This window comes from Panthera leo, chromosome A3 (assembly GCF_018350215.1).
Source record: "Panthera leo isolate Ple1 chromosome A3, P.leo_Ple1_pat1.1, whole genome shotgun sequence".
Lineage (NCBI taxonomy): Eukaryota > Metazoa > Chordata > Mammalia > Carnivora > Felidae > Panthera > Panthera leo.
The window spans coordinates 61,460,959-61,485,634 of NC_056681.1; the positions used below are offsets into that span (position 1 = coordinate 61,460,959).

Here is a 24,676-nt window from a genome sequence, read left to right on the forward strand (position 1 = left end):
AAACCTAGCTTGATAATCACATGCTGAATGAAAGTCATCGCTGAGTGCTCTCATTTCTCGTTTCTCATGTCTCCATATCCTGGATCACATGCCAAGGCCATCCACACAAGATGCACATGACTGCCCACGCACATGCCCATGCATGCCCACACATCCCTCAACAGAACCACCTTCCTTTCTACCTTTACTTCAGCCTTGGCCACCTCTTTCCTGGACTCAGAAACTATAACCACCACCCCGGGCTTAATGTGCCGCCATCAGCCCCATGAATCTCTATCAGAATGGTCTTCAATGTCTATCCCCCTGACCATGCTGCTTTAGTCTCTAGGGCCTTACTGTCCTGTGGGTAAATTCCAAGGTCCCTCCTGGACTTTGAAGCTCTTTCTCAGGGATCAACTCTCCTCACACCCTAGGGCATGCTCAGGGACATCTCTTCAAATGTCCCTTGATTTGCTTTCCCCTCTCTTGCCTAGGAGACATCCCCAGAGCTGGTGCTGCATATCAGAAAAGCTTCCTGCGATAGGGTGCCTGGGTGGCTCAATTGGCTAAGGGTCCAACTTTGGCTAAGGTCATGATCTCACGGTCTGTGAGTTCGAGCCCCACATCGGGTTCTGTGCTGACAGCTCGGAGCCTGGAGCCTGCTTCGTATTCTGTCTCCCTCTCTCTCTGCCCCTCCCCTGCTCATGTTCTGTCTCTCTGTTGCTGTTTCTCTCAAAAAATAAATATTAAACATTAAAAAGAAAAAAGCTTCCAGCCTGCTGCCCTGCCAGATGTCTGTTTATTGTCATCTAAATAGCTCTCGGAAACTCTATTTTCTCAAAGTTTTTTTTTTTCCCCCCTGGGTTGATGAGAAGGTGCCCCTTTCTCTTTCTTGTTCTGTCAGATTGGATACAGTGCTTCTAGGGCCTCTGGCTCTCCTGGTCTTCACTTCTTGCCCTTAATTTTAAAATTTATTTACCATGACTCCTCCTCTGATGAATACACCTCATATTATAGTCAAGAATTGACTGGTTATTTGTATTCTGTATACTAGACAGTTGGGCAAAGAGATTTATTCAGAACGTAGGCTGTGGAGCCAGACTGCCTGGGTTCAAATGCCCATTGTCCCACTTACCCTGTATGTGACTTAATCTCTCTGCTTCAGTTTCTTTATCTCAAAACGGGGATAGTAAATGTACCTGCTCACAGTGTTTTGAGCATTCAATTGTTCATTACATACAAAGTACCTGGATTAGTATATGTGGCACATAGTAGGTGCTTAATAAAGTTAGCCACTAGTATTTTGCTTCTTCCTTTTTGCTTGCTGGTCTAATTTCCAGGCATATTAAATGGTCCATCAAGACAATGTTATTTCCATTAGCAACGTTATTCATTTAAGAATTTAAAAAAGCAATTTTGAGAACCTTCATCAGGTGCTGTGCTGGGGTACAAAGATGAATAGGTCACAGTCCCTGCCTTCCTGCCTTTAAGGAACTGGGAGGTTGGTAAGGAAGCCAGTGTGGGAAGAGGGACCCCTGAGGGCCTCAGCAGGAAGTTAGGCAGAGTCTTTCTGGTGACAGGAGTTTCTGTGGAAAGAAGATAGGGAGGGTGGTCCAGGAAGAGGGAAAGATTAGGGGCTTAGAGAAGCCAACAGTGTTCAGGAAGCAGTGAGTCTTCCACGGGGCTGGGGCCATGATGGGATCAGGCTGGGCTTTTTCTTGAGGTTGATGAGAAGCATGTGTGCGTTGCGGAAAGGTGGTGGGGGGACATCAGGCAGACAAGTGACATCATCAGATCTGTAAACTAATGAAGGGCTTTCTAAAGCATTTAGGGAAATTCATAAGGAGGACAGGGAGGGGAATGTAAGGCCAGAACAGGCTAGTAGCAGCAGGCAAGGAAGAGAGAGAGAAAGGTGCTGTAGGAACCCGGGGAGGACAGTAAAAAACCGGCATGAGCCTCCCCAGCTGTCAAACGCGGAATGACAGCCAAAAAGGCCATTTGATGAAGGAGATAGGAGCCATGGTGACCTTACTAAGGGTAGATTTTGTGTTGAAGACTGGATGTGCAAAGGGAACATGTACAGCCAAGGAAATCATTCCTTCAGTACGTCTGGCAGAGCCAGGAAAGAGAGGCATTGCCCAGGAGAGTAGGGGTAAAAGAAGCTACCTTCTGCCTAGTGAGAAAGCCCTTTCCTCCCTGAAAGCCTACTTACTCTCCGGTTGTTACACTTCAAAACTGTGTAGAATTTATCTTCGGCCATATCCTGATTCGGAAGTGCTATGACAATGGCAGGGACATAGAAGTCAAATCCGTTGGGTATCACAATTTTGGCAAAGACATAATCTCCAACCTGTAGATGAGAACATTATGCCATAGCAAATATTTTAAAATACCCCAAGATGGTGAGTAAGTACTGATGCTACAATTCAAACACATATTTTTTTCTCTACTAAGAAAGAATCAATGGTTTCAAACTTCTCCAGGCTCACTGGGCCACACCCAGAATTCTGTGATCAGTTTGGGGGAGCCCCATTTTAGCAGGACTTCTTCACCTGACAAGGATCCTGGGGATGGCCAGCAAGATGCAAGATGGCCAGAGGTCTGGAAACCATATCCTACAAAGACTGGTTAAAGTAACCTATTTCACATAAAGACAAGGAGGGATACAAACAGTGTCCTCATTGATCTGAAGGGCCGTCACCAAAAGGAAAGGAGGTTTGTTTAATGTTGCCCCCAAGCACATGCCTGGAATCCATGGGCAAAAGTTACAAAGAGACAGCTTCTGGAAGAAGGGAGATCTTGTGAAGGGGCATGCAGAGGCTGTTGGGCACTTGTCAGATGGACAGGACCATCTGTCTGGGACAGAGTGCACCGACAGGTGCTCTGGGTCAGCTCGGGGAGGTGGCAGCAGACAACCAACATGGAATCCTGGGAGTGCTCACGGCGCTTTTCCTCCCAGCTCCCCGTCCAAGGAATGGCAGTGGTGGAAGTCTGGGAGGCTGTCGGTCTACTCTCTGGCCTGGGCACTGAGATGCAGGTAGTGGCAGGAGGATGGGACAGAGGCTGCACAGCTTTTATGAATTCATATGCAGAGGAGAGCACATCAGCCCAGCTCACCTGTGGAGTGCATGTTCAGGTGTAACTGCATTATGGCATCAAGGTCTGGCATTAACTGACTACAATGTCAAGGAAAGTGCTACTTCTGCCCTTGTTATTAAATCTGTTTTAATATAATCTTTTGCAGTTAAAAGTTTCAAGGGCAGTTGTTGGGGCACCTGGGTGGCTCAGTCAGTTAAGTGTCTGACTCTTGATTTCGGCTCAGGTTGTGATCTTGCAGTTCATGAGTTCGAGCCCCGCATCGGGCTCTGCACTGAGGCAGAGCCTGCTTGGGATTCTCTCCATCTCTCTCTGCCCCTTCACCACTTGCACGTGCACTTTCTCTCTCAAAATAAATAAACTAAAAAAAATAATAAAATAAAGTTTTAAGGGAGTTAGCAGTTATAGCAACTCCCTTCCACGACCATCTTCTGTAAAGTGACAAGGGCCACAGGTGCTAATGCAATCCAGTCTGTGCAGTCATGAGACTACCCAATAGGGGGTTAGCAGATGAAAATGGAGCAAGAAAGTCACCAGGCAAGAGGCCAGAGGAACAGGGGCCACTGCTTTTCCTGCTCAAACACAAGCTCCCAAGAGGAGCCCAACCAGATGTTTAGCAAAGGCCCAGTAGTGGCCTCACCATCCCATTATCCACAACTGTGGGGATGGTGGAAAGTGCCCCCAGAGAAGATCGCTGTAGCAGGTACCTGGAGCAGTGGGCAGGGCATGGCACCCCCGACAGGCATGATGAATGAGGTGGGCACAACCTTGGTGTCTCCATACCTGAAGCCCACCAGTGCATGGGTGGGGCTCACACACTTCTTCACAACCCCTGAAAGGAATCAGATTTAAAATATAAAGACAAATGATGCCTATTTCCTTAGGCTCACCCCATCTTGGCAATCCCAGTCATCTTCCTTGGATACAAGCCGCACCCGTACCCCCACCCCAGCCAGAGGGCTCTCCTGTACTTAGGCTGGAGAAAAGGGAATGTGCCCCTGTTGAGGCCCTTGGCAAAAATGTGGCCCATTCTCAGCGGTCAGAAGACTGCAGAAATACTCCAAGTAGGTAGGTCAGTTCATGGGGTGAAAGACGCAGGAGTAGTTCTCAATCTTTACTCCAAACAGGAATTGCTCTGGCTGGAGACTGGATCTTTTTACCTTTGGCTGTAAGAACTTTCTCATATTCACAGCCCAGCTTAAATTCCATCTCCTGAAAAAAGGCTTTAGCTTTGCTTCACCAAAAGCAGCCCCTCTACCTGCCCCACTCCCCTGAAAGTCATCTTGCACACCTATTCATCATATTCTCTCCTTCCTTCAGCCTCAGGTTTCTTTCTTGTCCCCTGTGCTAATTCTTGCCCTTATGAATTTCTGCTAAGGTTTCTAAATGGCTGTTAAAGTTTTATAATTGCAAGCAGCTCCCTTGATGCCCAGGAGAAGACAGGAGTTGTTTCTATCTCCTAAGAGAAGCTTTCACATGGGATGACAGAAAAACTCCTTACACGCACTTGACACTTCCCAATTCAGAAAATACTGTACATTACCATATGTAAAAATTTTTTTAAATGTTTATTTATTTTTGAGAGAGAGGAGGAGGGAGAGAGAGAGTGGGGGAGGAGTAGAGAGAGAGAGGGAGACACAGAATCCGAAGCAGGCTTCAGGCTCTGAGCCGTCAGCACAGAGCCCAATGTGGGGCTCAAACTCATGAACCATGAGATCATGAGCTGAAGTTGGACGCTTAATCAACTGAGCCACCCAGGAACCCCTGTACATGACCATATTTGATCTACATAACAACCTTATAGGGATTCTAATTGTTTTAAATCTCATTCAGAAAGATAAAGATAAACTGAGGCTCAGAGAACTTCAGTGATTCCAGTCACATGGCTACTAGAGGAGAAAGGCAGACTTCAAATAAATAAAAACTTGGAATTTTCTGACCCTAAATCATTATACCCGAGAAGGTATTCAGGTCCCCCCTCCCACCTCTGCCACCTGCTTTTTTCTTCCATTATAACTTGCTTCTCTGGCACAGTGCAGAAAATTTTTGCAACTCAAGATTTTTCATCATCGTGAATTTCCTGAAGTAAATGCTTCTTGAAGGACAGGAAGGATGACCCAGTTCCTGCAAATAGGGACTTAAAATAAGGTATTGAAATGTATCTTCCTCCTTGCCTTTCATCATGCTGATGAGCCAGGCTATCAGCTTGTCACTTCCATTCTGAACAATGCAGTCATTCCTTAACTAGATAATCCACGCTGACCCTGGGAGAGAGTCAGCCACACAGAAATCCCTGCCCTGATTGCCAAGGACGGCAGCCACAACCAGGCCAGCTCTCCTCCAGGCCAGCTCTGCTCCAGCTCCTGGTCTGAAACAACAGACACTCTGATCCAGTCACTCCAAAGCCACCTACTACTGAGGTACATTTTAAAGCCAGATATTTTCCATTAGAAATGTTTAGCAGGCTTTGAATAGAAGTTCTCAGAAAAGGAGTCACCGATGAATATTATGCTTGTGCTCCACAAACCTCTATTTGGCCTTTTTTCCAAGGGAGAAATAGTAATGCACGGTGACCAGGTGATCTCAATTAGTGTCATTAATGAGGGTAGACGGACATTATGTGCCTCTGGATGGGATGCCCTAGCAATCTGTCCAGAAATACACACTCTGAGTCTAAGCTATCTGCGGAACATTCTATAAAGTAATTGACCTTACTCAACATCAGTATCATGAAAAATGATAGGAAAGGCTGGAAAATAATTCCAGATTAAAGAAGACTAAGGAGACACGTTAATTAAATGGAATACATGATTCTGTACTGGACCTATTCTAGAGACAAAAAATATAAAGCCAGAATTGGGACAGTTAACAAAATTGAAATATACAGATAAAAAGTAGTATAATAATGTTAAATTTCCTGAATCTTGTAACTTTATTATGATTATGTTAAGAGAGTACCCTTGTTCTTGAGAAATACAGACTGATGCATTAAGGGGTAATGGGGCACAACAATGTTGCCTAATCTCAAATAGTTCAGAAAAATAATGTGTATGTGTTGAGATAAGTAGAGAGAAAGAAAGGGAATAAAATAAAATAATAAATGTGGTAAAATAAACATGACAAAATTAAAAATTGGCAAATCTGGGTAAAGAGTATACAAAAGTTCTCTATTCTTGCAACTTTCCTTTAAGTCTGAAATTATTTTTTAAGTCTATGATGGTAGGGATTAAGTCTATGATGGTAGGGTTGAAATTCCTGATTAAAGATTCATTGAGGGGAGAGGGAACGAAAACTAAGTACATCCAGTAACACATGCATTAGCATTTAATTGTCTGAGTCAGTGTTTACTAACGAGCCACTAATAGAAATGACTGATTATACGAGTAATGTATTTCCTCCAAACTGTCTTACTTGAGTTTAAACACAGCTGCAAATGAAAAATTCTGGAATAGCCAGATCCCATGCAACTGTTAGGGGGTCTGTGCTCTCTGCCTCTAATTGCACATTTAAAACAAAACAAAACAAAACAAAACAAAACAAAACAAAATAAAACAAAACAGGGCAATAATCATTGCTGACATGATCTCAGGTATTGCATGTGGCCCTGGTTATACCTGTTTCCTCTACTTCCCCACCTTGGCAGCAGTAGGTCTCTGGCATTTCTTGTCACACAGGGATGGTGCCAAGTGAAAGTTTGAGGCATTCTACTTTTCTCCAGAACCCTGGCCAGCAAATTGATACCAAGCCCTAATGCAGCCATTTGGAATTTAGTCCTTTCCTGCATTTCCATTCAACTGCCAAATTAGTCTCTGACCCCTCTCTAGGGCTCCAATTCAGAAAACCAAGTAAGGGGGGCTCTGCGTAATCCTCACCTCACAAATCTGGGTCCCAAAGAAACGGAAGGTTTTCAGACCCTGCTCTTGCAAACAAGAGTTTCATGCCTTGGCTTATATGCTCATCTCAAATGCTCAGATCTGTATTTAATTACTCTCATCCAGTCAACTCCAAAGCACATTCAGCAAATTTCAAATAAAATATCCTAGCTGTCAGTTCTCCACACATGCCTACCAAAAACTAAAACTCCTGCTAAAGTATTCTTCCCATTAAAAAGATTTAATTAAATTTCATTAATAAAGGATGATTCTTTTCACTGGTGATTGACAGATAATGCCTATGCAAGACTGGCTATGTTTCTGTGGTATCATCTTCTTGCCCCATGGATCTTCCTAGGGCTTTTTCCCTAAGCTCTCTTTTCCCTTATAGGCCCTTATATGATATCAATGACACTTATGTGTTGATGTCTCAAAAATCTCTATCTCCAGACAGATTTCCTCTTGAGACTCTAGGTCCTTATCTCTAATTGCTTTTCTGACAACTTCAGCATTGGAAGCATTTGGAGATAGGGGCCTAGAGTCTCAAGAAGAAAATCTGTCTGGAGACAGATATTTTTGAGACATCAACACATAAGTAGTGTACCTACAATTCATCATGTTCCAGACACATCATTGTCTTCCAGTCCTTACCAACATCTCATGTAGGTACCACTATCTACCACATGGCCCAAACCAACCCACTCCATATCCACTCTTTACACAACAATGGGAGAGAGCTTTTGTGAACTTCAAGCGTGACTATGTTTTTCCTTGCTTTAAATGTGGCTCTCCAGTAAAATCCAAACTTCTTAACATAACCTTTTATGAATGGCCTCATACTTACCTCTCTGAAGACCTTTATTATTTCCTATCTTTCTTTGCATTCTAGGTTCCAGCCATACTCTGCTTTATTTTGCCAGATATAAAATGTTTTTCTCTACCTCTAGATACATATTATTTTCACTGTCTACAAAGCTCTCACTTGAACGTCACCTGGCTGATTCCTTCAGGATCACATGTCCCAGGAAATTCTTGGGAAAAGCTCTCAGGTTCAGCCACACTGGCCTCTTCCACCAATATGCACTCCAGCCTCAGGACTTTGCAGTGCTATTCCTTCTGCTCAGAACTCCCTCCCCCGAGATAATTTAATGACTTGCCTCTCCTTCTTTAAGTGTTACTCATACATCACTTTCCCCAGAAGCTCTTCATTGACCACCATATTTGAAATTGCAGCCTTTACCTTGACACTCTCAATTCCCTTTGTAGCTTGATTTTTCTCTACAGTACTATATCTGACACACTACACATTGCATTTATTTGCTTGCTTGTCTGTGTCTCTCAGTAGAATGTAAACTCCATGAAGACAAGAATTTTCGTCTGCTTGCTCACTATGCGAGACCAACACTTTAGGAATATTACATACATAGAACATAATACATGTATAGTAAAATTTTTTACTAAACAAATGAAAGATGAAATATATTTTCTGGCTATTTCCCCCCCTACAAATATAAGTAGAAACCCATCATCATTTTATTTTAGAAGTAGAATATCTTAGTACAGCTTATGAAATGTAGTATTCTAGGGAAAGCACAGTTTAAGAACCTCAGGTCCCTGATATCATATTAGTTAACAAAAGAATCTTACAAAATAGATTATCTACCTGGAAAATAAAAGCCATTTTCATCACATCTTGCAATAACTTTCTGGCCTTTGAGAGGATCCAATTTTTTTGATTTGATTTTATTTGTTGGATTTCCTGGAGATTTCTGTTGCTAAAAAATATAAAACATTAATAATTGATTTAAAAAGTCAACACAGACAGTGAAAATCACAGATACAGGGTAGCCTGGGATTCTCTACTAAGAATTGCACTATCAAAAATTAGAGAATATACATATACTTTGTATAATCATTCTGGAGTACTTCCTGTTCTATGTTATTGGGAATAAGCTTTTAAAATTGAACTAATGGGGTGCCTGGGTGGCTTAGTTAAGCGTCTGACTTCAGCTCAGGTTATGATCTCATGGCTTGTGAGTTTGAGCCCCATGTTGGGCTCTGTGCTGACAGCTGGGAGCCTGGAGCCTGCTTAGGATTCTGTGTCTCCCTCTCTCTGCACCTCCCTTGCTCACACTCTGTCTCTCTCTCTCTCAAAAATAAATAAACATTAAAATAATTTTTAAATAATAAAATAAAATTGAACTGATATATGGGAACCAGTGTCTATAAGAAGTGAGACAGAATTTGCAGCCTAAGACTAATCAAAATGTTAACACATAAAAAAAGTCAACCTTTTCCAGAGAATTTAAACAGGATCCACGGTCTTAAAACATAATATTCAGTATATACAGATACAATCCAGAATACAACATACATACATACATACATACATACATACATTTATTTATTTATTTATTTATTTATTTATTTATTTATTTATAATTATTTTAACATTTATTCATTTTTGAGAGACAGAGACAGAGCACAAGTGGGGAAGGGGCAGAGAGAGAGAGAGACACAGAGAGACAGAGACAGAGAGACAGAATCTGAAGCAGGCTCTAGGCTCTGAGCTGTTGGCACAGAGCCTGATGTGGGGCTAAAACCCACAAACCACGGGATCATGACCTGAGCTGAAGCTGGATGCTCAACTGACTAAAAGACCCAGGCGCCTCTGCAACATACTTTTAAAAAGCAAGCAGGGGCACCTGGGTGTCTCAGTCGGTTAAGCATCTGACTTCAGCTCAGGTCATGATCTCATGGTCTGTGAGTTCGAGCCCACGTCAGGCTCTGTGCCGACAGCTCAGAGCTTGGAGCCTGCTTCAGATTCTGTGTCTCCCTCTCTTCCTGCCCCTCCCCCACTTGCTCGCTCGCTTTCTCTCTCTCTTTCTCTCTCAAAAATAAGATAAAAACATAAAAAAGGTTTTAAAAAGCAAGCAAATATGACTGATTTTCAAGTTAAAAGGTGATCAATAGATCACAATCCTGAGATTACCCAGGTGTTAGAATAATCAGATAAAGACTTTAAATCTGCAGTTATAACCATGGTACATGAGGTTGAATTCTTGAAATGAATGGGAAGGTAGTTGTTTTCAGCAGAGAAATAGAAACCATTTTAAAAAAATTAAAAATTTTAGGAGTAAAAAACCACAGTATTTGGAAGGGCTCAATAGCAGAATTGATATGACAGAAGAAAGAAACTTGAAGATGAATCAACAGAAATTATCTAATCTGAAGAATACAGAGGAAAAAGACTTTTATTTTTTATTTATTAAGTTTTTGAGAAAAAATATTTTTAAAAAATGAGCAACATCCTTCCTGTTCAGATAACTCATTCAAAGCCCAGCTCAATTATAATCTCTCTGGGAAAATTTTACCACAGGCAATTTCAGAAAAAGTAAAGGAAAGGACCGCTTTGTAATGTTCAAATGGTACCGTATGACTCAAGACTTGAAGTGAATGTCATGCTGTGTCCACTACACGAAGAAACTGGTAGCATCATTTTAATTTGTAAAGTCTAACTTTAAAATCCTGTTTTCTATATGCTTGTTGACGATCACTAGTAGAAAGACCCAGTCCCCACTATATCCTCCACTCCCCCAAACCCCAAAGCCCCCATTACATCAACCAGAACAGTCATTATGCTTTACTTCCAATAAATTTTAGAACCAGTGCTCCTGTAAAATAAATTTAAAATGAATTATTAGAAAACAAGATTTAAAAAACAGACATGCAGCATTTGAGTTTCTAGGTAAGATCTATTTTATCATTCTGGAAGGCAAATAACAAATGGCTTGGGAAAGAAGACTTAACTTCAAAGTACTAACAGACTGGTGAGAAGTTTACCATTTTCTTCCTCTGGTATTTCACGGCCTGATCACAAGGCCGCCCAAAACACAGCAGTGGCACCAGGGTGCAGACAGAGGGCTCTAGGAGAAGCCCTGTAGTTCTGGCTTAATGGGAAAAGGAACTCCTAACACTCACAAAAATTATGGAAATCCCCTTCTCTTCTTCTCAGACCCCAGTCCACAAGCAGTCCTGTGGTAGGGGCATCAGTGTTGGCAGTGTGAGTCCAAAGGAGCTAAATCTCTGAAGGAGGGGAATCTTCTTGTCTGGTTAGTGGTGCTAGGTTACAAGAGGGTGAGTGAACCCTCAGTTTTCTTTCTTTCTTTCTCTTTCCCTGGCCCCTGTTTGGCTTCAGATGTAAGTAAGTGGAGGCATGCAGCTGAGCTGAGAACATAAAACTTTAGGTTCTGGCTGGAGGACTGGAAAGAGGAACCCCAGGAAATCAGAAATTACTGGGAAGATCATTTATATTACAAGAGGGAAGGCCAAGTATCACCCCAATCCCAAACCAAAGCTACCATAGAAAAGGAAACTATGAACCTACATACTCCTCTTGAATATAGATGTAAAAAATCTGTAAGAAACTATTCGCAAATAAATCCAGCAACGTACAAAAAGGACTGTACATGATTACCAAGCACCCTAGGAATGTAAACCTGTTTTAACATCCACAAATCAATTAATGTGATACACCATATTAATAGAATAAAGGATAAGGCCATATTATTAAACGTATGGAGAAAGAGTAGTTGACAAAACCCAACACCTTTCATGATGAAGACTCCTAACAAACTACGAACAGAAGGGAACTTTCTCAACTCAGTGAAAATCATCTATGAAAAGCCTACAGCAAACATTATCCTTAATGATGAAAACCCTTAAGATCAGAAACAAGGCAAGGCACTCTGCCCCTCCTACACGTTGTACTTGAGCTTCTGGCGCGTACAACCAGGGCAAGGAAAGAATAAAGGCATCCAGGTTGGAAAGGAATAAATAAAACTGTCTTTATTCATGAATGCTATGATCTTCTACATGGCAAACCACCCAGCCTACTACCACCCAGCTACTACCAGAATTAATTAACAACCTCAGCAGGATGTCATGATACAAGATAGATCTACAAAAACAAACCAACTGTATTTCCATGTACCAGCTATGAATATCTTAAAATAAAGCTAAGAAAAGAACTCCAAGGGGCCCTTGGGTGGCTCAGTTGGCTAAGTGTGTGACTTCTGCGCAGGTCATGATCATGTGATCTGTGAGTTGGAGCCCTGCATTGTGCTGTTATGCTGACAGTTCAGAGCCTGGAGCCTGCTTCTGATTCTATGTCTCCCTCTCTCTCTGTCCCTCCCCCACTTGTGCTCTGTCTCTCTCAAGACAAGACAAGACAAAACAAGACGAGACGAGACGAGAAAAGAAAAGAAGAGAAAAGAAAAGAAAAGAAAACCAAGGGGCACCTGAGTGCCTCAGTCAAACGTCCAAATTCAGCTCAGGTCATGATCTTGCAGTTCATGAATTTGAGCCCTTGTGACAGGCTCTTGTACTGCCAGCTCAGAGCCTGGAGTCTGCTTTAGATTCTGTGTCTCCCTCTCTCTCTGCCCCTCCCCTGCTCACACTGTCTCTCTCCAAAAATAAATAAACATTAAAAAAATTTAAAAAAAAAAGAGTTTCATTTATAACAGTATCAAAAAAGAACAGATATTTAGGAATAAACATCAAAATAAGTGAAAGAACTATACAATGAAAACTAGAAAAGATTGCTGAGAGAAATGAAAGATCTAACAATTGGAGTGACATATCATGTTTATGGATTGGAAAATTTGATATAGTTAAGACAGCTATTTTTCCCAAACTGATCTCTAGATCCAATATAACTCACATCAAAATCTCAGTAAGTTTTTTGTTTTCTGGGTTTTCTTGCAGAAATTGAGATACTGAAACTAAAAGCACCAAAACGATTTGGAAAAAAGAACAAACCTGTAGGACGTACACTTCTTGATTCCAAACTTATTATCAGAAAGCGTAATCAAGAAAGTGCAGTATTGACATGAAGATAGTCCTATGGCCAAGGGAACAGTATTGAGAGTCCAGAAACAAATCATTACATTCGTGGTCAATTGATTTTTAACACTTTGGGGAAAATTTTTGCAACTTCTTTAAAAATTAAACATAAATTTACTATATACCCCAGATATACCACTATTAGATATCTAGCCAAGAGAAATGAAAACTTTTATCACACAAAGACTTTTATGTATTTGTATCAGCATTATGCACAATAATGAAAAAGTGTAAATAATGCAAATGTTGATTAACAGGGGAAATGGATAAACAAAATGTCACATATCCATACAATGAAATATTATTGAGCCACTTATATATAAAACGTACAGAAAAGGCAAATATATAGAGACAGAAATTGACGCGTGGTTACCTGGGGTTGGGGGTGCAAACAGAGACTGAGTGCAAATGGGCATGAGGTATCTTTCTGGGGTGATGGATGTGTTCTGAAACTGGATTTTGGTGGTGGTAGCTGACAGCTGTCAGTTTTACTAAAAATCACTTAATTGAAATAGGTAAACTTTACAGTGTGAAAATCATATTTCCATAAACCTGTGGGGTTTTTTTTAAAGGTAAAAATAGATAGCTGTTTACTTTTGGTTTGCTCTTTGTAACTATTCCCGGTATTTTGCATGCAGTGGGGGTGAATGAGTGAATGAGCACAGAACCTTCTGAATCTACTCTTAAATCAAAACATAGACCAAATAGGTCTTTTTCTTCAAATCACCACATTGTGGAAACTGGGGACTTTTTTCCTTAGATTTTTTTTTCATTTTTAAATTTCCTGACCATTAACTTATTAATTCTTGGGTCCTCCATCCTAGGTCCTCCATCCTAATCAGAGTGCCCGTGACATCACTCTCCAGCTTCTCTTTGCAGGCCATCAAAATGCCCTTCATGATACAAAGCCAATATAAGGTGCTTCCACATGCTTTTTGGTGTCATTTTTTTTACAATGCTATAGCTATATTATACATAAAGTATTCAACATTCATATACAGGTCTTCTGTTAAGGAAGACTCTAATTTATGAAACATTGACTGTAACAATTGAAATACACCTAGTGAACATAATTTGTCTTGGGTTGCAATTCATGTTCAGTATAATTTGGGCTCATTTCCCTGGTGCCCTATGTAACTGGGTTCTGTTGCAGCCGTCTATCATTTGGATCTGTTTGGAGATGCTTTTCAGGTTCATCAAAAGAAGTGGGAGTATGGTTTATTTCTGGGGAGATGAAAATGTAGGGCAGGGCCTCAGAAAAGAAGAAATAATGAACTAAATAAAGGCTTAAGGTCTCTTGAAAGAACTGTGGGATGGATATATAAATATAAATATATGTATATGTAATTTTTAAATGTTTATTAATTTAAATGTTTATTAAATTAATTAACTAATTAATGTTTATTTAATTTAAATATTTATTTATTTTTGAGAGAGAGCACAAGTGGGGATGGGGCAGAGAGAGAGAGGGAGACAGAATCTGAAGCAGGCTCCAGGCTCTGAGCTATCAGTACAGAGCCTGATGCAGGGCTCAAACCCACAAACATAAGATCCTGACCTGAGCCAAAGAAGGACACTTAACTGACTGAGCCACCCAGGTGCCCCAGAATTGTGGGATACGTAACAAGCTTTCACACCTGTGCTGCTTGTGGCCTATGCAGCCATGGACAGAAATGTAAGCTGAATACTACCCTTCTGTTTATGATGCTCCATTTTCACCAGATTTTGCTGGAGTCCCTTCATTCTCATGGAATTTCTATTTTTACAGATGCAGTTATTATGTCAAAGAGGTGAATGTTACCTGTTTGTTCCTGGGCTTTCACCCAGAGGAGAAACCTAAGCTGTCCTTCAGAATGACCTACTACAATCTGAAATGGCCTCAAAGGGCAGAGACTGGACCAGGAGACAGGAGAAATATGACCAACTGCTGCCCAGCTGGCTGTGTGACTTTGGGCAATCTTTTAACCTTTCTGGGCTTCAATTTCTGCATAAGCAAAGAGATGGTACAAACTAAATGATCTCTAACATCTTCTAATTCCATATTTCTTCCCAGAAGAACCTAGGTATTACTTTTTCTATACTACTAGAGAAACTGTCGGGCTGTGTGTATACAAAGACAGGATACTAGCATATCTTTGTTTGCAGTTTTCACAATATAAGGGAAACACAACAACCAGAGCCATGAACATGAGTAACTCAGTGTTCCATCATAACACTCCAAAGAGACACACACACCACAGTTTCCTACAATCAGTTCCTCGACGGAAGACTCCATGTAAAGTATTCTCACCCCTAATAGAATTTAGAATCTTGGGAATCTTGAACATACCAAGTAAAATCACCTCTTGCTTAAAAACCTCATCTCTATATAAAGTTTAACTTACAAAGCCACCTTCCTTCATGCTGCCAGTGTCCACATCACAGACCAGGCAACTATGGAGGTCACCAGATAGCCTTTTCACCTCCAGATGGATATTACCTTGATTTCCAAAAAGATGTCCACATTGATCCCAGAAAGGCAATTCCCCCCTTCAGATTTCAACAATGTAACAGATAAGCCACTTACTAGAATCTATGCCTAGATACATTTAAAGTTCCTTTAAAAAATTCTAAATGAGTATAATCGCATTTATTTAACTAGCCCCCTTCATCTCTAGATTCCAAATATCGATTCTCTCAACATCCTAGCCAGAAGCTAACCAATGAAAATGCTTTCTATATTTTCACAGGTACAAATCCGCGAAGTCAATGGCCTGAAATCATCAGAGAGATCTTTTTTCTCTATAGCTGTCACTCACTTCCCAATTCATCTGATATAGAACCACCGTTCACTCTGTGAAGACCTTCCCTGCACAAGCAACACTGAACAGTAGCGACACAGAGCACTATGATGTTCATTTTTTTACGAATAGAAAATGCCACCTAAGAAAATGCCTTTCTAAATGACTGAAAAGTATTGCCTACCTTCAAATCACTCATACACCTGTGGGTTCACCTGAAAGGACCATTCCAGTACCAAAGAACTTTGTACACGCAACATGTTTACTCTTCTTTTGTTTCCAACTGTTACTACTATTGGCAACAATTCATTTCTGGTTGTTTCCACAACATGGAGCTTTATGGAAGAACTATTCACTCTACACTCAATGATTCACCCACACCACTGCACAATCAATTCCGCTAAATCACAGATTAAGTAGAGTAGCCACAGGAAACAAATCTACAGGGCCAGCTTTAGTACAATGGTTCATTCCACAGAAATAGAGCATTGGTTTGCTGGGATGGAAGGGTAGCAGTAAGGACAGCTACACACAGCATTCCTTCAGCCACAATGTTGACAGCACCTTTCCAGAAAGGCCATGTGCCACAATTTTTGAATCTTGCCAAAGACTTTAGAAACACTGTACAGCCTATACCAAAGAACATGCCCAGTGCTGTTCTTTTCCTGGCATGCCTTCAGCTATCCACACACAAAATACAAACATGTCTGAGTTTTAAAAAGAAATCTATGGAGGATGAAAGTCAGAAGGGGTGGAGAGTAGGAACAAAAATGGTAGCACTAAATAGATAAGGCAACATATCTCTAGGCTTAGGTGCATGAGAATAGCTGTGTGTCAATCTCAGTGGGGAAGTCAGACAGGCAATGATCCTGGCGGTAAGGATGCTGTCCACTGCGTAATTTGATTTTTCCTTGTTTCCAAAATTCAGAGAATCCAATTCATTTCCTTACCAGATTTGATTACCAGGTGATGTAGAGCAGGATCCAAAATGGTGCCACCCTCCTTTCATTTATGACTTAATTTCAAGGTCACATGCTCAGGTTTTCATTGGTGGGGACAGTGAAGTTAGTAAAGGTTTGATGCTTTAAAATTTCCCATTTAGCAATGTGCTTCCACACTACATATAGGATGCATTTCTACAACTTAACTAGAACTAATCTTTGGCTCCAAATCTTGTTATGAAACGACTACTAAATATTTTTTTCTGCCCTAAATTATTGAACTGCTGCCACCCAGCAGCTCCAACATGCTTCTCTGTCCATGTTTTGTCTTAAAAACCAACTAAAGTCTGTGACTGCTATAATCAAGATAACACTTGTAGTATCATGTATGTTTTGACCTTTCCTCTCACCAGGATACCCAAATATAAGACCAGAACATTTGCAAACTGGTCTCTGTAAATCATTCAACTCTCTATAAAACCTTGGTGAGAAGGATGGGGCCAGCCTGGAGCATCTGCTGACCTTCACTATCTCTCTCCTCATTTAGATTTAGAGGGGTTTCCTCCACCCTGAGAATATCTAGGGTCTGCCTCTCTTTTAAAAATGGGTTCTGCAAAAAGAACGAAAAGACCTTATAGGAAAATGTAAATCAGGAGTGGGCCCACTCCTGCCCAGCCCCTCTCCGCCACCAAGTGACCACCCAAGTAAATGAGTCAGAAGTCTTTGTATGCTTCCCTTCCCAAGCCATTTGCATTTTATTTTTTTTTATTAAAAAAAAATTTTTTTAACCTTTATTTATTTTTGAGACAGAGAGAGACAGAGCATGAATGGGGGAGGGTCAGAGAGAGGGAGACACAGAATCTGAAACAGGCTCCAGGCTCTGAGCTGTCAGCACAGAGCCCAACTTGGGGCTCGAACTCATGGACTTGGGGCTCAAACTCATGGACCACGAGATCACGACCTGAGCTGAAGTCGGACGCTTAACCGACTAAGCCACCCAGGCACCCCATGGCATTTGCATTTTAACAGGAGGCAAACTTATCTTGCCAAAGAGTAAAGCTCTAAGGGGAACATCCTGCCTCAGCCCTGGGCAAAGTCCTCTTGCAAGACCTCTCAGAAGCACAGCAGGTCAGCACTGGGGCCCACAGGGACACTAAGGATATCGCACCCGAATCCAAGACTTAAAGGGAATGCTGTGGCCAGGTGAACATGAAGAGAGAATCATTATCTCCTGTGAGGAGTCTTGGACACCTAGCCTTGCTTTAAAATCCAAAGGAGGGGACGGAGAGTGCTTTTCTGGAGGTGGTGTTCCATTCTTCCTCAGGGAATGGTGTAACTTTAGAAAACACAGCATGTGAAACACACATCCCCAGAACTTCCCTGCAGTTTTCACTTCCCTCTCCTGGGGGCTGCTTCCTGAGCAGATGGCTGCTGAGTGGCTGAGCTGTCTGGCCTTACTCTCCTCCCAGTTTCTGGTTCTGGTGTAATGTGAGTGGCTCCTTAGGAAACACAGGAAACCAACCACAGGATGAAGCCCTGAACCACAAAACAGTCCTCTGCTCCCCAATACCGTGCGTGCAACGCTGGGCCATGGAGTCAACCACTCTGAAAGTAAAATCTCCAATTAACGTTAGCAACTCAAAGGGCTTTTGTGGGGAAAAAAAAAGAATTTTCTTTTTTTCTTCTCTTTCTCCTCCTCCTCTTCCCCCTCCCCCTTCTTTTTTTTGGTAGTGGCAAAGGAACTGATATATATGCATTAGATGCTGCATAAAATTATTTTCCTAGCTTGAAGACCAAACTTGTAACATCTTCTCAGGGAATATTTCTTCACTACGCCTTTAGGAAAAAATCAAAGAGAAAAATTTGAAGTGTTTTAAATAGTTAAATCTGAAAATTACCATAGCCTTCTAATCTGTAACTCAGATGTTACTGATTCAGTTATCCATATGTTGCTACCCCATGAACAAATGCCACACACTGGAGCTACTTTTGTGTCACTGCCTGGAGTGTGGACCACAACCAGCTATCTGCTGTATACAAATATATATCTCACACAAGGCTACAGTATAAAAATAAATGCTGGGTCTTTAAGAAAACTTTTCAAGACCTCTGTTGTGGTTACTCCACCTACCTGCCCCCAAATCCATTCTGCCCTGCCCTGCTCCATACCTCAAGAGGGTGACCCCATGGATGACACCACCTTATGTATTTACCTTGCTGGCCAGCTTCTAGACAGGGGGAGCCAATGGCAGGCCAGAGGTCAGAGGGCAGCAGGAGGAGAAAAGACTGGGGTGTTGGTTCCATACTCCTTCCCTGCCCTGTCTCTCTAGAACTATCTCCCACTCCTGCTAGTAGATTTAGATCTTACAGGGCTCCAGGAGTACCATTTCCTTCCACCCCTTCAGGTCTAGGGGTAACGACAACTTCCTGCTATTGCTGGTTGCTGGGGCCCTGAATCCCTTTGGCCGCCCTAGACCTACGTCCACCTCTACAAACAGTCCCTCCATTTCTTCACTTGAACTGACTGAATGGGATTCTGTTTCCTGCTTGGCCCCTATTGATAAACCCTCCACACTCAGTTCTACTCCAGACAGGGAGGTCAATGACCATACTTAAACCTGCTGAGGGTAGGATTTGTGCTTATGAAAAAAACCTAGTACAGGACAATGCTGAGGTCTGCCCAGCTAAAAGCTCCAGCAAAGAGGGTTTTATTCAGCTTTAGGATGAAGAGACATTCTGGCTGTGATTTTTGTCACCTCAGGGATCCCCAGAGCTGATAGTCACCTTCCCACTCCAAAACATCAGGATACTAGACAGGAAACTTTTTAGATAATATTTAGAGCTGGTGGGAGTTTTTTTTCCCTTCTTTCAATTCCTTCCAGGGACTGGTATTCCCGATCAGGATTCTCTCCTTAAGACCTCAGCTGACTGTGGGACGATCACGAGGCTGGCAGCACTCTCCCTTCGGCACCCCCACCTGTCCCGTTGGAGCGCCTCTCTCTCTGAGACTTCAGCCCCACCTGGCCACATCTACCATCATCCCTCAAGGGCCCATATGGGGTCCCTTTCCCAGAAGTTAACTATCTCCAAGGTGCTGGCTTGAATGTGCAGGGGTCATTTTTCCTGTGATGGCAACATCACTGATGCACAGCCCAGATTTGTTAATACTCCGCCCAGACACCAGGGAATCTTATGTGCTGCTGAAAAGCAATTCACAATTGCTAGAAAGTCTTCCTACCATACTCAAGTATCAGCAGAACGGACTCAAGTTTTTCTAGTGGAATGAGGAAGGTTGACTAGTTGTAAAGGATTCTGGTGGGATGCCTCCTTCCTCCCTTTATTTTTTATTTTATTTATTTTAAAATTTATTTATTTTGAGAAAGAGAGAGAGAGCATGGGAGGGGCAGAGAGAGGAGAGAGAGAGAAAATCTGAAGTAGGCTCCACGCTGTCAGCACAGAGCCCGATATGGGCAAGAACTCACAAAACATGAGATAATGACCTGAGTGGAAACCAAGAGTCAGATGCTTAACTGACTGAGCCACCCAGGGACCCTTTATTTTATTTTTTAAAAATGTTTATTTATTTATTTTGAGAGACAGAGAGAGCACGAGTAGAAGAGGGGCAGAGAGAGAGAGAGAGAGAGAGAGAGACAGAGAGAGAGAGAGAGACAGAGAGAGAGAGAGAGAGAGAGAGAGAGAGAGAGAGAGAGAGCTCTGACAGCTCATAGCCTGATTCAGGGCTAGATCTCACCATCCTTGAGATCATGATCTGAGCCAAAATCAGAGTCAGATGCACCTGACTGAGGCATCCAGGTGCCCCTATTCTGACTCCATTTTATACAACTCAAAGAAATGTCTAAGTCTTTCCAACCAACATTCTCCTATATAGTGCCAAACTCACTGTTTTCCTGACAGTGTTTTCCAATCCAAATGGTCTCTCTCCTTCTCTCACTTTCCAAGTTCCACCTCACCCAGCCTCACCTGTATCCTCCCTACACTCTTTCTCTTGGATGATTTCTCATGGAGTGGAGCACTCATTGCACCATTCCTAAAGGCCACAGACTCCAGATTCCTTTCTAGTCACAACTTGGAGAAATAAACATGGGTAGCTGGCTGTGTAGCTATGTTTCCATGACCTCTTTTAGGGTTGCTTACAGGTGCTTACAGCTTCACAAGATTTTCTGCTTCCAGATTTTCCAAGGCTTGGGTCAATGTTATGAGTATGGAGAGCCTGTTGGGTCTTTCTGGGCCTGGGTTCTGCAGGATTTGCTCTGGAGAACAACGCTTAGGTAGTAAGGAAATGTAGGATACCATGGCTGGGCTGCCTAGACCAGGCTCCCAGGGAGAACTATGGAAGGTTAGTTATAATTCAGATGCCCAGTGGTGATTTCTACCATAGCATAGCTCTGATTAGCCAATGATGGTGAAATCTGCAATCATGGCAATAAAAGAAGAGTGAGCAGAGGTAGTTTTCAAGGGGAATTTAAATTTTCAGCCTTCAGATTTCTTTTCATTATGTGGTCAGTGAGCCAAGCACCTGTCTCTAGGGACACCACAGAACTAGCAGATTATGGAAATAGGGGAAGCAATTCTTTAGTTATGTGCAGAATGTGACCATGGTGGGCAGAGCAGGTGGGATGATGGTTCTCCCCTCAGGTCTGATCCTGAGGCCAGCAAAAGACTACCAGGTAAAGCTTGAGTAGAAAAAGCAAGGTACAGGCTAGCCTAACACTAACATGTACAGCCACTTCTTCCCACATTTGATCTTGATCAACAAGAAAAGTCACGAAGCTGCCCCAAACTCAGGAACCAGTGGGGTGACTACAGATCAGAGAGTCACAGACATCCAGACTCCATAGCATGCTGTGGCATGGACCAAATCCACTGGCCACCCCCTTCTGACTGTGTGTGGGCTTTCCGATTAGATGCCCATTCCTAACAAACTTTAGTCACCTTTTGCTACATGTTATCAATAAACTCTAGGGGACCTTAATAAAAAAAACAGATGCTTTCTTGCTCCCCAATTTACAATCATGCATCAAAATCTTTGGCCTTTGCTGAAGGAATTTATGATCAGACTATGTTTATATATGAGTCAGTGAAAATGACTTTCATCTGTGGTGAATTTTCCCCCTAGGGGTCTCACAAGCCCTTGCCATCTTGAGCTTTGGTCCCAACCAATGTTTGTCACAAGAGGAGATTGAGACCTGTTAGTGGATTATGAAGTCAAACCAGTGGAGCATGGCAGACATGGAATAAAAACATCTCATAATACATCACACATCATGAGGAGAAATATCATTATAAGAAAACACTATACAAACTATCCCATTGCCGAGGGCCATGCTAAGAGTGCAAAGAACTCTGAAGAGAAGATGCCAAGTATGATACCCCCTCCTCCCATTCATTACCAGTGGAAAACTGTCCTGAGCACATGGACCTCATTGGAACAGACAGTGGGGACTTTACACACCCTATGTGGGGGCAGGGTGGTAAAGGGAGAGCCTTAGCCCCCGACCAAGAAGGGGGCAGCAGTGGACCCACTGATACCATTACATGCACTGTCTTCTCTCACTCTAGCTCATGCCTCAAGTTCCCACCATCTCTTCTTCCTTTCCTTCTTTATGAAGATCTTGAAACAAAATCTTTACTTCCTGTACTTACTTTTCTTCACTTCTACCCACTACACCCACTGCAAACTGGTTTCTGTTCCCACAATTCCACTGAAATTATTCTAAGATCACTAATAATCAAATGGCTTGGAGACATCATTCTGTATGACTTTTCAAAACTTCTCAGTAGAAACTTTAACAATGGATGTAGCAAGAGCAGGTTTTCAGGGACAGTTAATTATTCACTTTGTCTTCTTGACCCTTGGGTACCCACAGGGCATCCAGTGAGGAGGGCCAACAGACAGCCACATGTTTGAAGGCCTCATATGGTGCCTCCCAAGGGAATACTAAATAATTCTTTGGGGAAGTCACTTTGTTTGAATAACATTAATAGGCATAAGATGTTTTGTGATAAAATTTTTGCTTTCTGCACAAAGACACTTTTCTACAATGGAGGGGGAAAGTGTGATTTGTAGGGGAAAAATAAAGAAAAACAAACAAAACCAAAAGAGAATCCAAGAATCCAGAGCAGCAAATGCAGAATTTAAAATCAAGGAAAGCCAGGGGAGCCTGTGTGGCTCAGTTGGTTGAGCATCTAACTTCTGAATTTGGCTCAGGTCATGATCCCAGGGTCACGGGATCAAGCCCTGCATTGATTATCTCTCTCCTTCTGCCCCTGCTTAAGATTCTCTCTCTCTCTCTCTCTCTCTCTCTCTCTCTCTCTCTCTCTCTCCCTCTCTCTCTCTCCTTCTGCCCCTCTCCCACACTCATGGTCTCTCTCTAATTAAAAAAAAATTTTTTTTTTAATTTTAAATCAAGCAAAGCCAGTATCACTTAGCAAAGACTAAATCCAAAAAAGATGAATCTCAAGGGTTAGTTCTTTGGGGGTATATCTGTTAGTGAATATATAGTGAATATAAAAAAAGTATATAGAATTCAGTAAGATTTAAGACGATCTATTCCAGGTCCACACACACCCATGTACAGTCAGAAAGGGGGTGTTATATTGGTAACAAGTATTTAGAGCCCCAAAATATTCATGTCCTTTGAACAAAGGATTCCACTCCTAAGAATCTGTCCTAACAAAAAAATACACCATGGAAGCCATTAAGATGTGTGAAAGAGAAAACTGAAAAATATCCCAAATGTCTAACATTCAGTGAAGAATTAAATAAATCATGGTATAATACACACCATGAAATATTATGTAGTCACAAAAAGTCAATCTGAGAGTCGCAAAACACAGAGAAAGTATATGAGAAAATGCTAACTTAAAAGCAGAAAATGACATTTTTCAAAGAAGACACACAGATGGCCAACAGACACATAAAAAGATTCTCAATATCACTCATCATCAGGGAAATGTAAACCAAAACCACAAGGAGATATCCTCTCACACCAGTGAGAATTGCTAGTATCAAAAAGACAAGAAATAACAAGTGTTGGTGAGGATGTGGAGAAAAAGGAACTCTTGTGCACTGTTGGTGGGAATGTAAATTGATGCAGCTACTGTGGAAAATAGTATGGACGTTCCTCAAAAATTAAAAAATAGAATTGCCATATGATCCAGTAATTCCATCACTGGGTGTTTACCCAAAGAAAATGAAAATCCTCATTCAAAAAGATACCTTACCCCTATGTTTATTGCAACATTATTTACAGTAGCCAAGATGTGGAAGCAACCCAAGGGTCCATTGATAGATGAATGGATAAAGAAGATGTGGCATACACACACATACACAATGGAATATTACTCAGCCATAAAAAGGATGAAATCTTGCCATCTGTGACAACATGGATGGACCTAGAGGGTATCATGCTAAGTGAAATAAGTCAGACAGAGAAAGGCAAATACCATATGATTTCATTTATATGCGGAATCTAAAAAACAAAACAAATGAACAAACAAAAAGAAGAAGAAACAGAGCCATAAATACAGAGAACAAACTGATGGCTGCCAGAGAGAAAGGGGTTGGGGATGGGCAAAAGGGGTAAAGGGGAGGAAGTGGTACAGGCCTGAATGAATAAGTCCTGGGGATGAAACGTACAGCATAGGGAATATAGTCAATGGTACCGTACTAGTGTTGTATGGTGACAGAGGGTATCTACACTGTGATGAGCATAGCATAACATACTAAATTGTCAAAGCACTATATTGTACACTTGAAACTAATATAACGCTGTGTATCACCTATAATTAAAGAAAAGAGGAGAATATGAAATAATTATGGAGCTTATGACTGCTTCTATATAAAAAATTTATTCAAGGAGGAAAAGAAAGCTAAAAGTAAGTGATCCAAAGTGGTAATAATAAGGCAGTTGGATTAGAAATCATTTTTTTCTTTTTGAAAAGTTTGTTTTATTAGTAATAATTACTAACACTTGGGGGGGGGGCTTTCAACATGAAGTACTTTAAGAAGTCATTTTACTCCCATAATAACCCTGTGAGACAAATACTAGTAATATTCCTATTTTACAGATTAAAAGACCTA

General features: G+C 41.6%; 1 protein-coding gene across 3 annotated transcripts in view; it reads right to left on the reverse strand.

Moving 5' to 3' along the window:
• VWA3B (von Willebrand factor A domain containing 3B) overlaps positions 1–24,676 on the reverse strand; it is a 205,268-nt gene that overhangs the window by 12,232 nt on the left and 168,360 nt on the right. Inside the window, exons 23-26 of one of the 3 annotated variants that reach the window (XM_042932058.1) lie at positions 8,611–8,722; positions 3,783–3,907; positions 2,192–2,329; positions 1,404–1,565 (exon numbers count right to left, since the gene is read on the reverse strand). In XM_042932058.1, coding sequence (XP_042787992.1) covers positions 1,524–1,565; positions 2,192–2,329; positions 3,783–3,907; positions 8,611–8,722 — 417 coding nt within the window. In that variant the 3' untranslated portion in view covers positions 1,404–1,523. Of the gene's footprint in view, positions 1–1,403; positions 1,566–2,191; positions 2,330–3,782; positions 3,908–8,610; positions 8,723–24,676 lie in introns of those variants that run through there. The other 2 variants (XM_042932057.1, XM_042932059.1) reach the window with 2 other exon arrangements.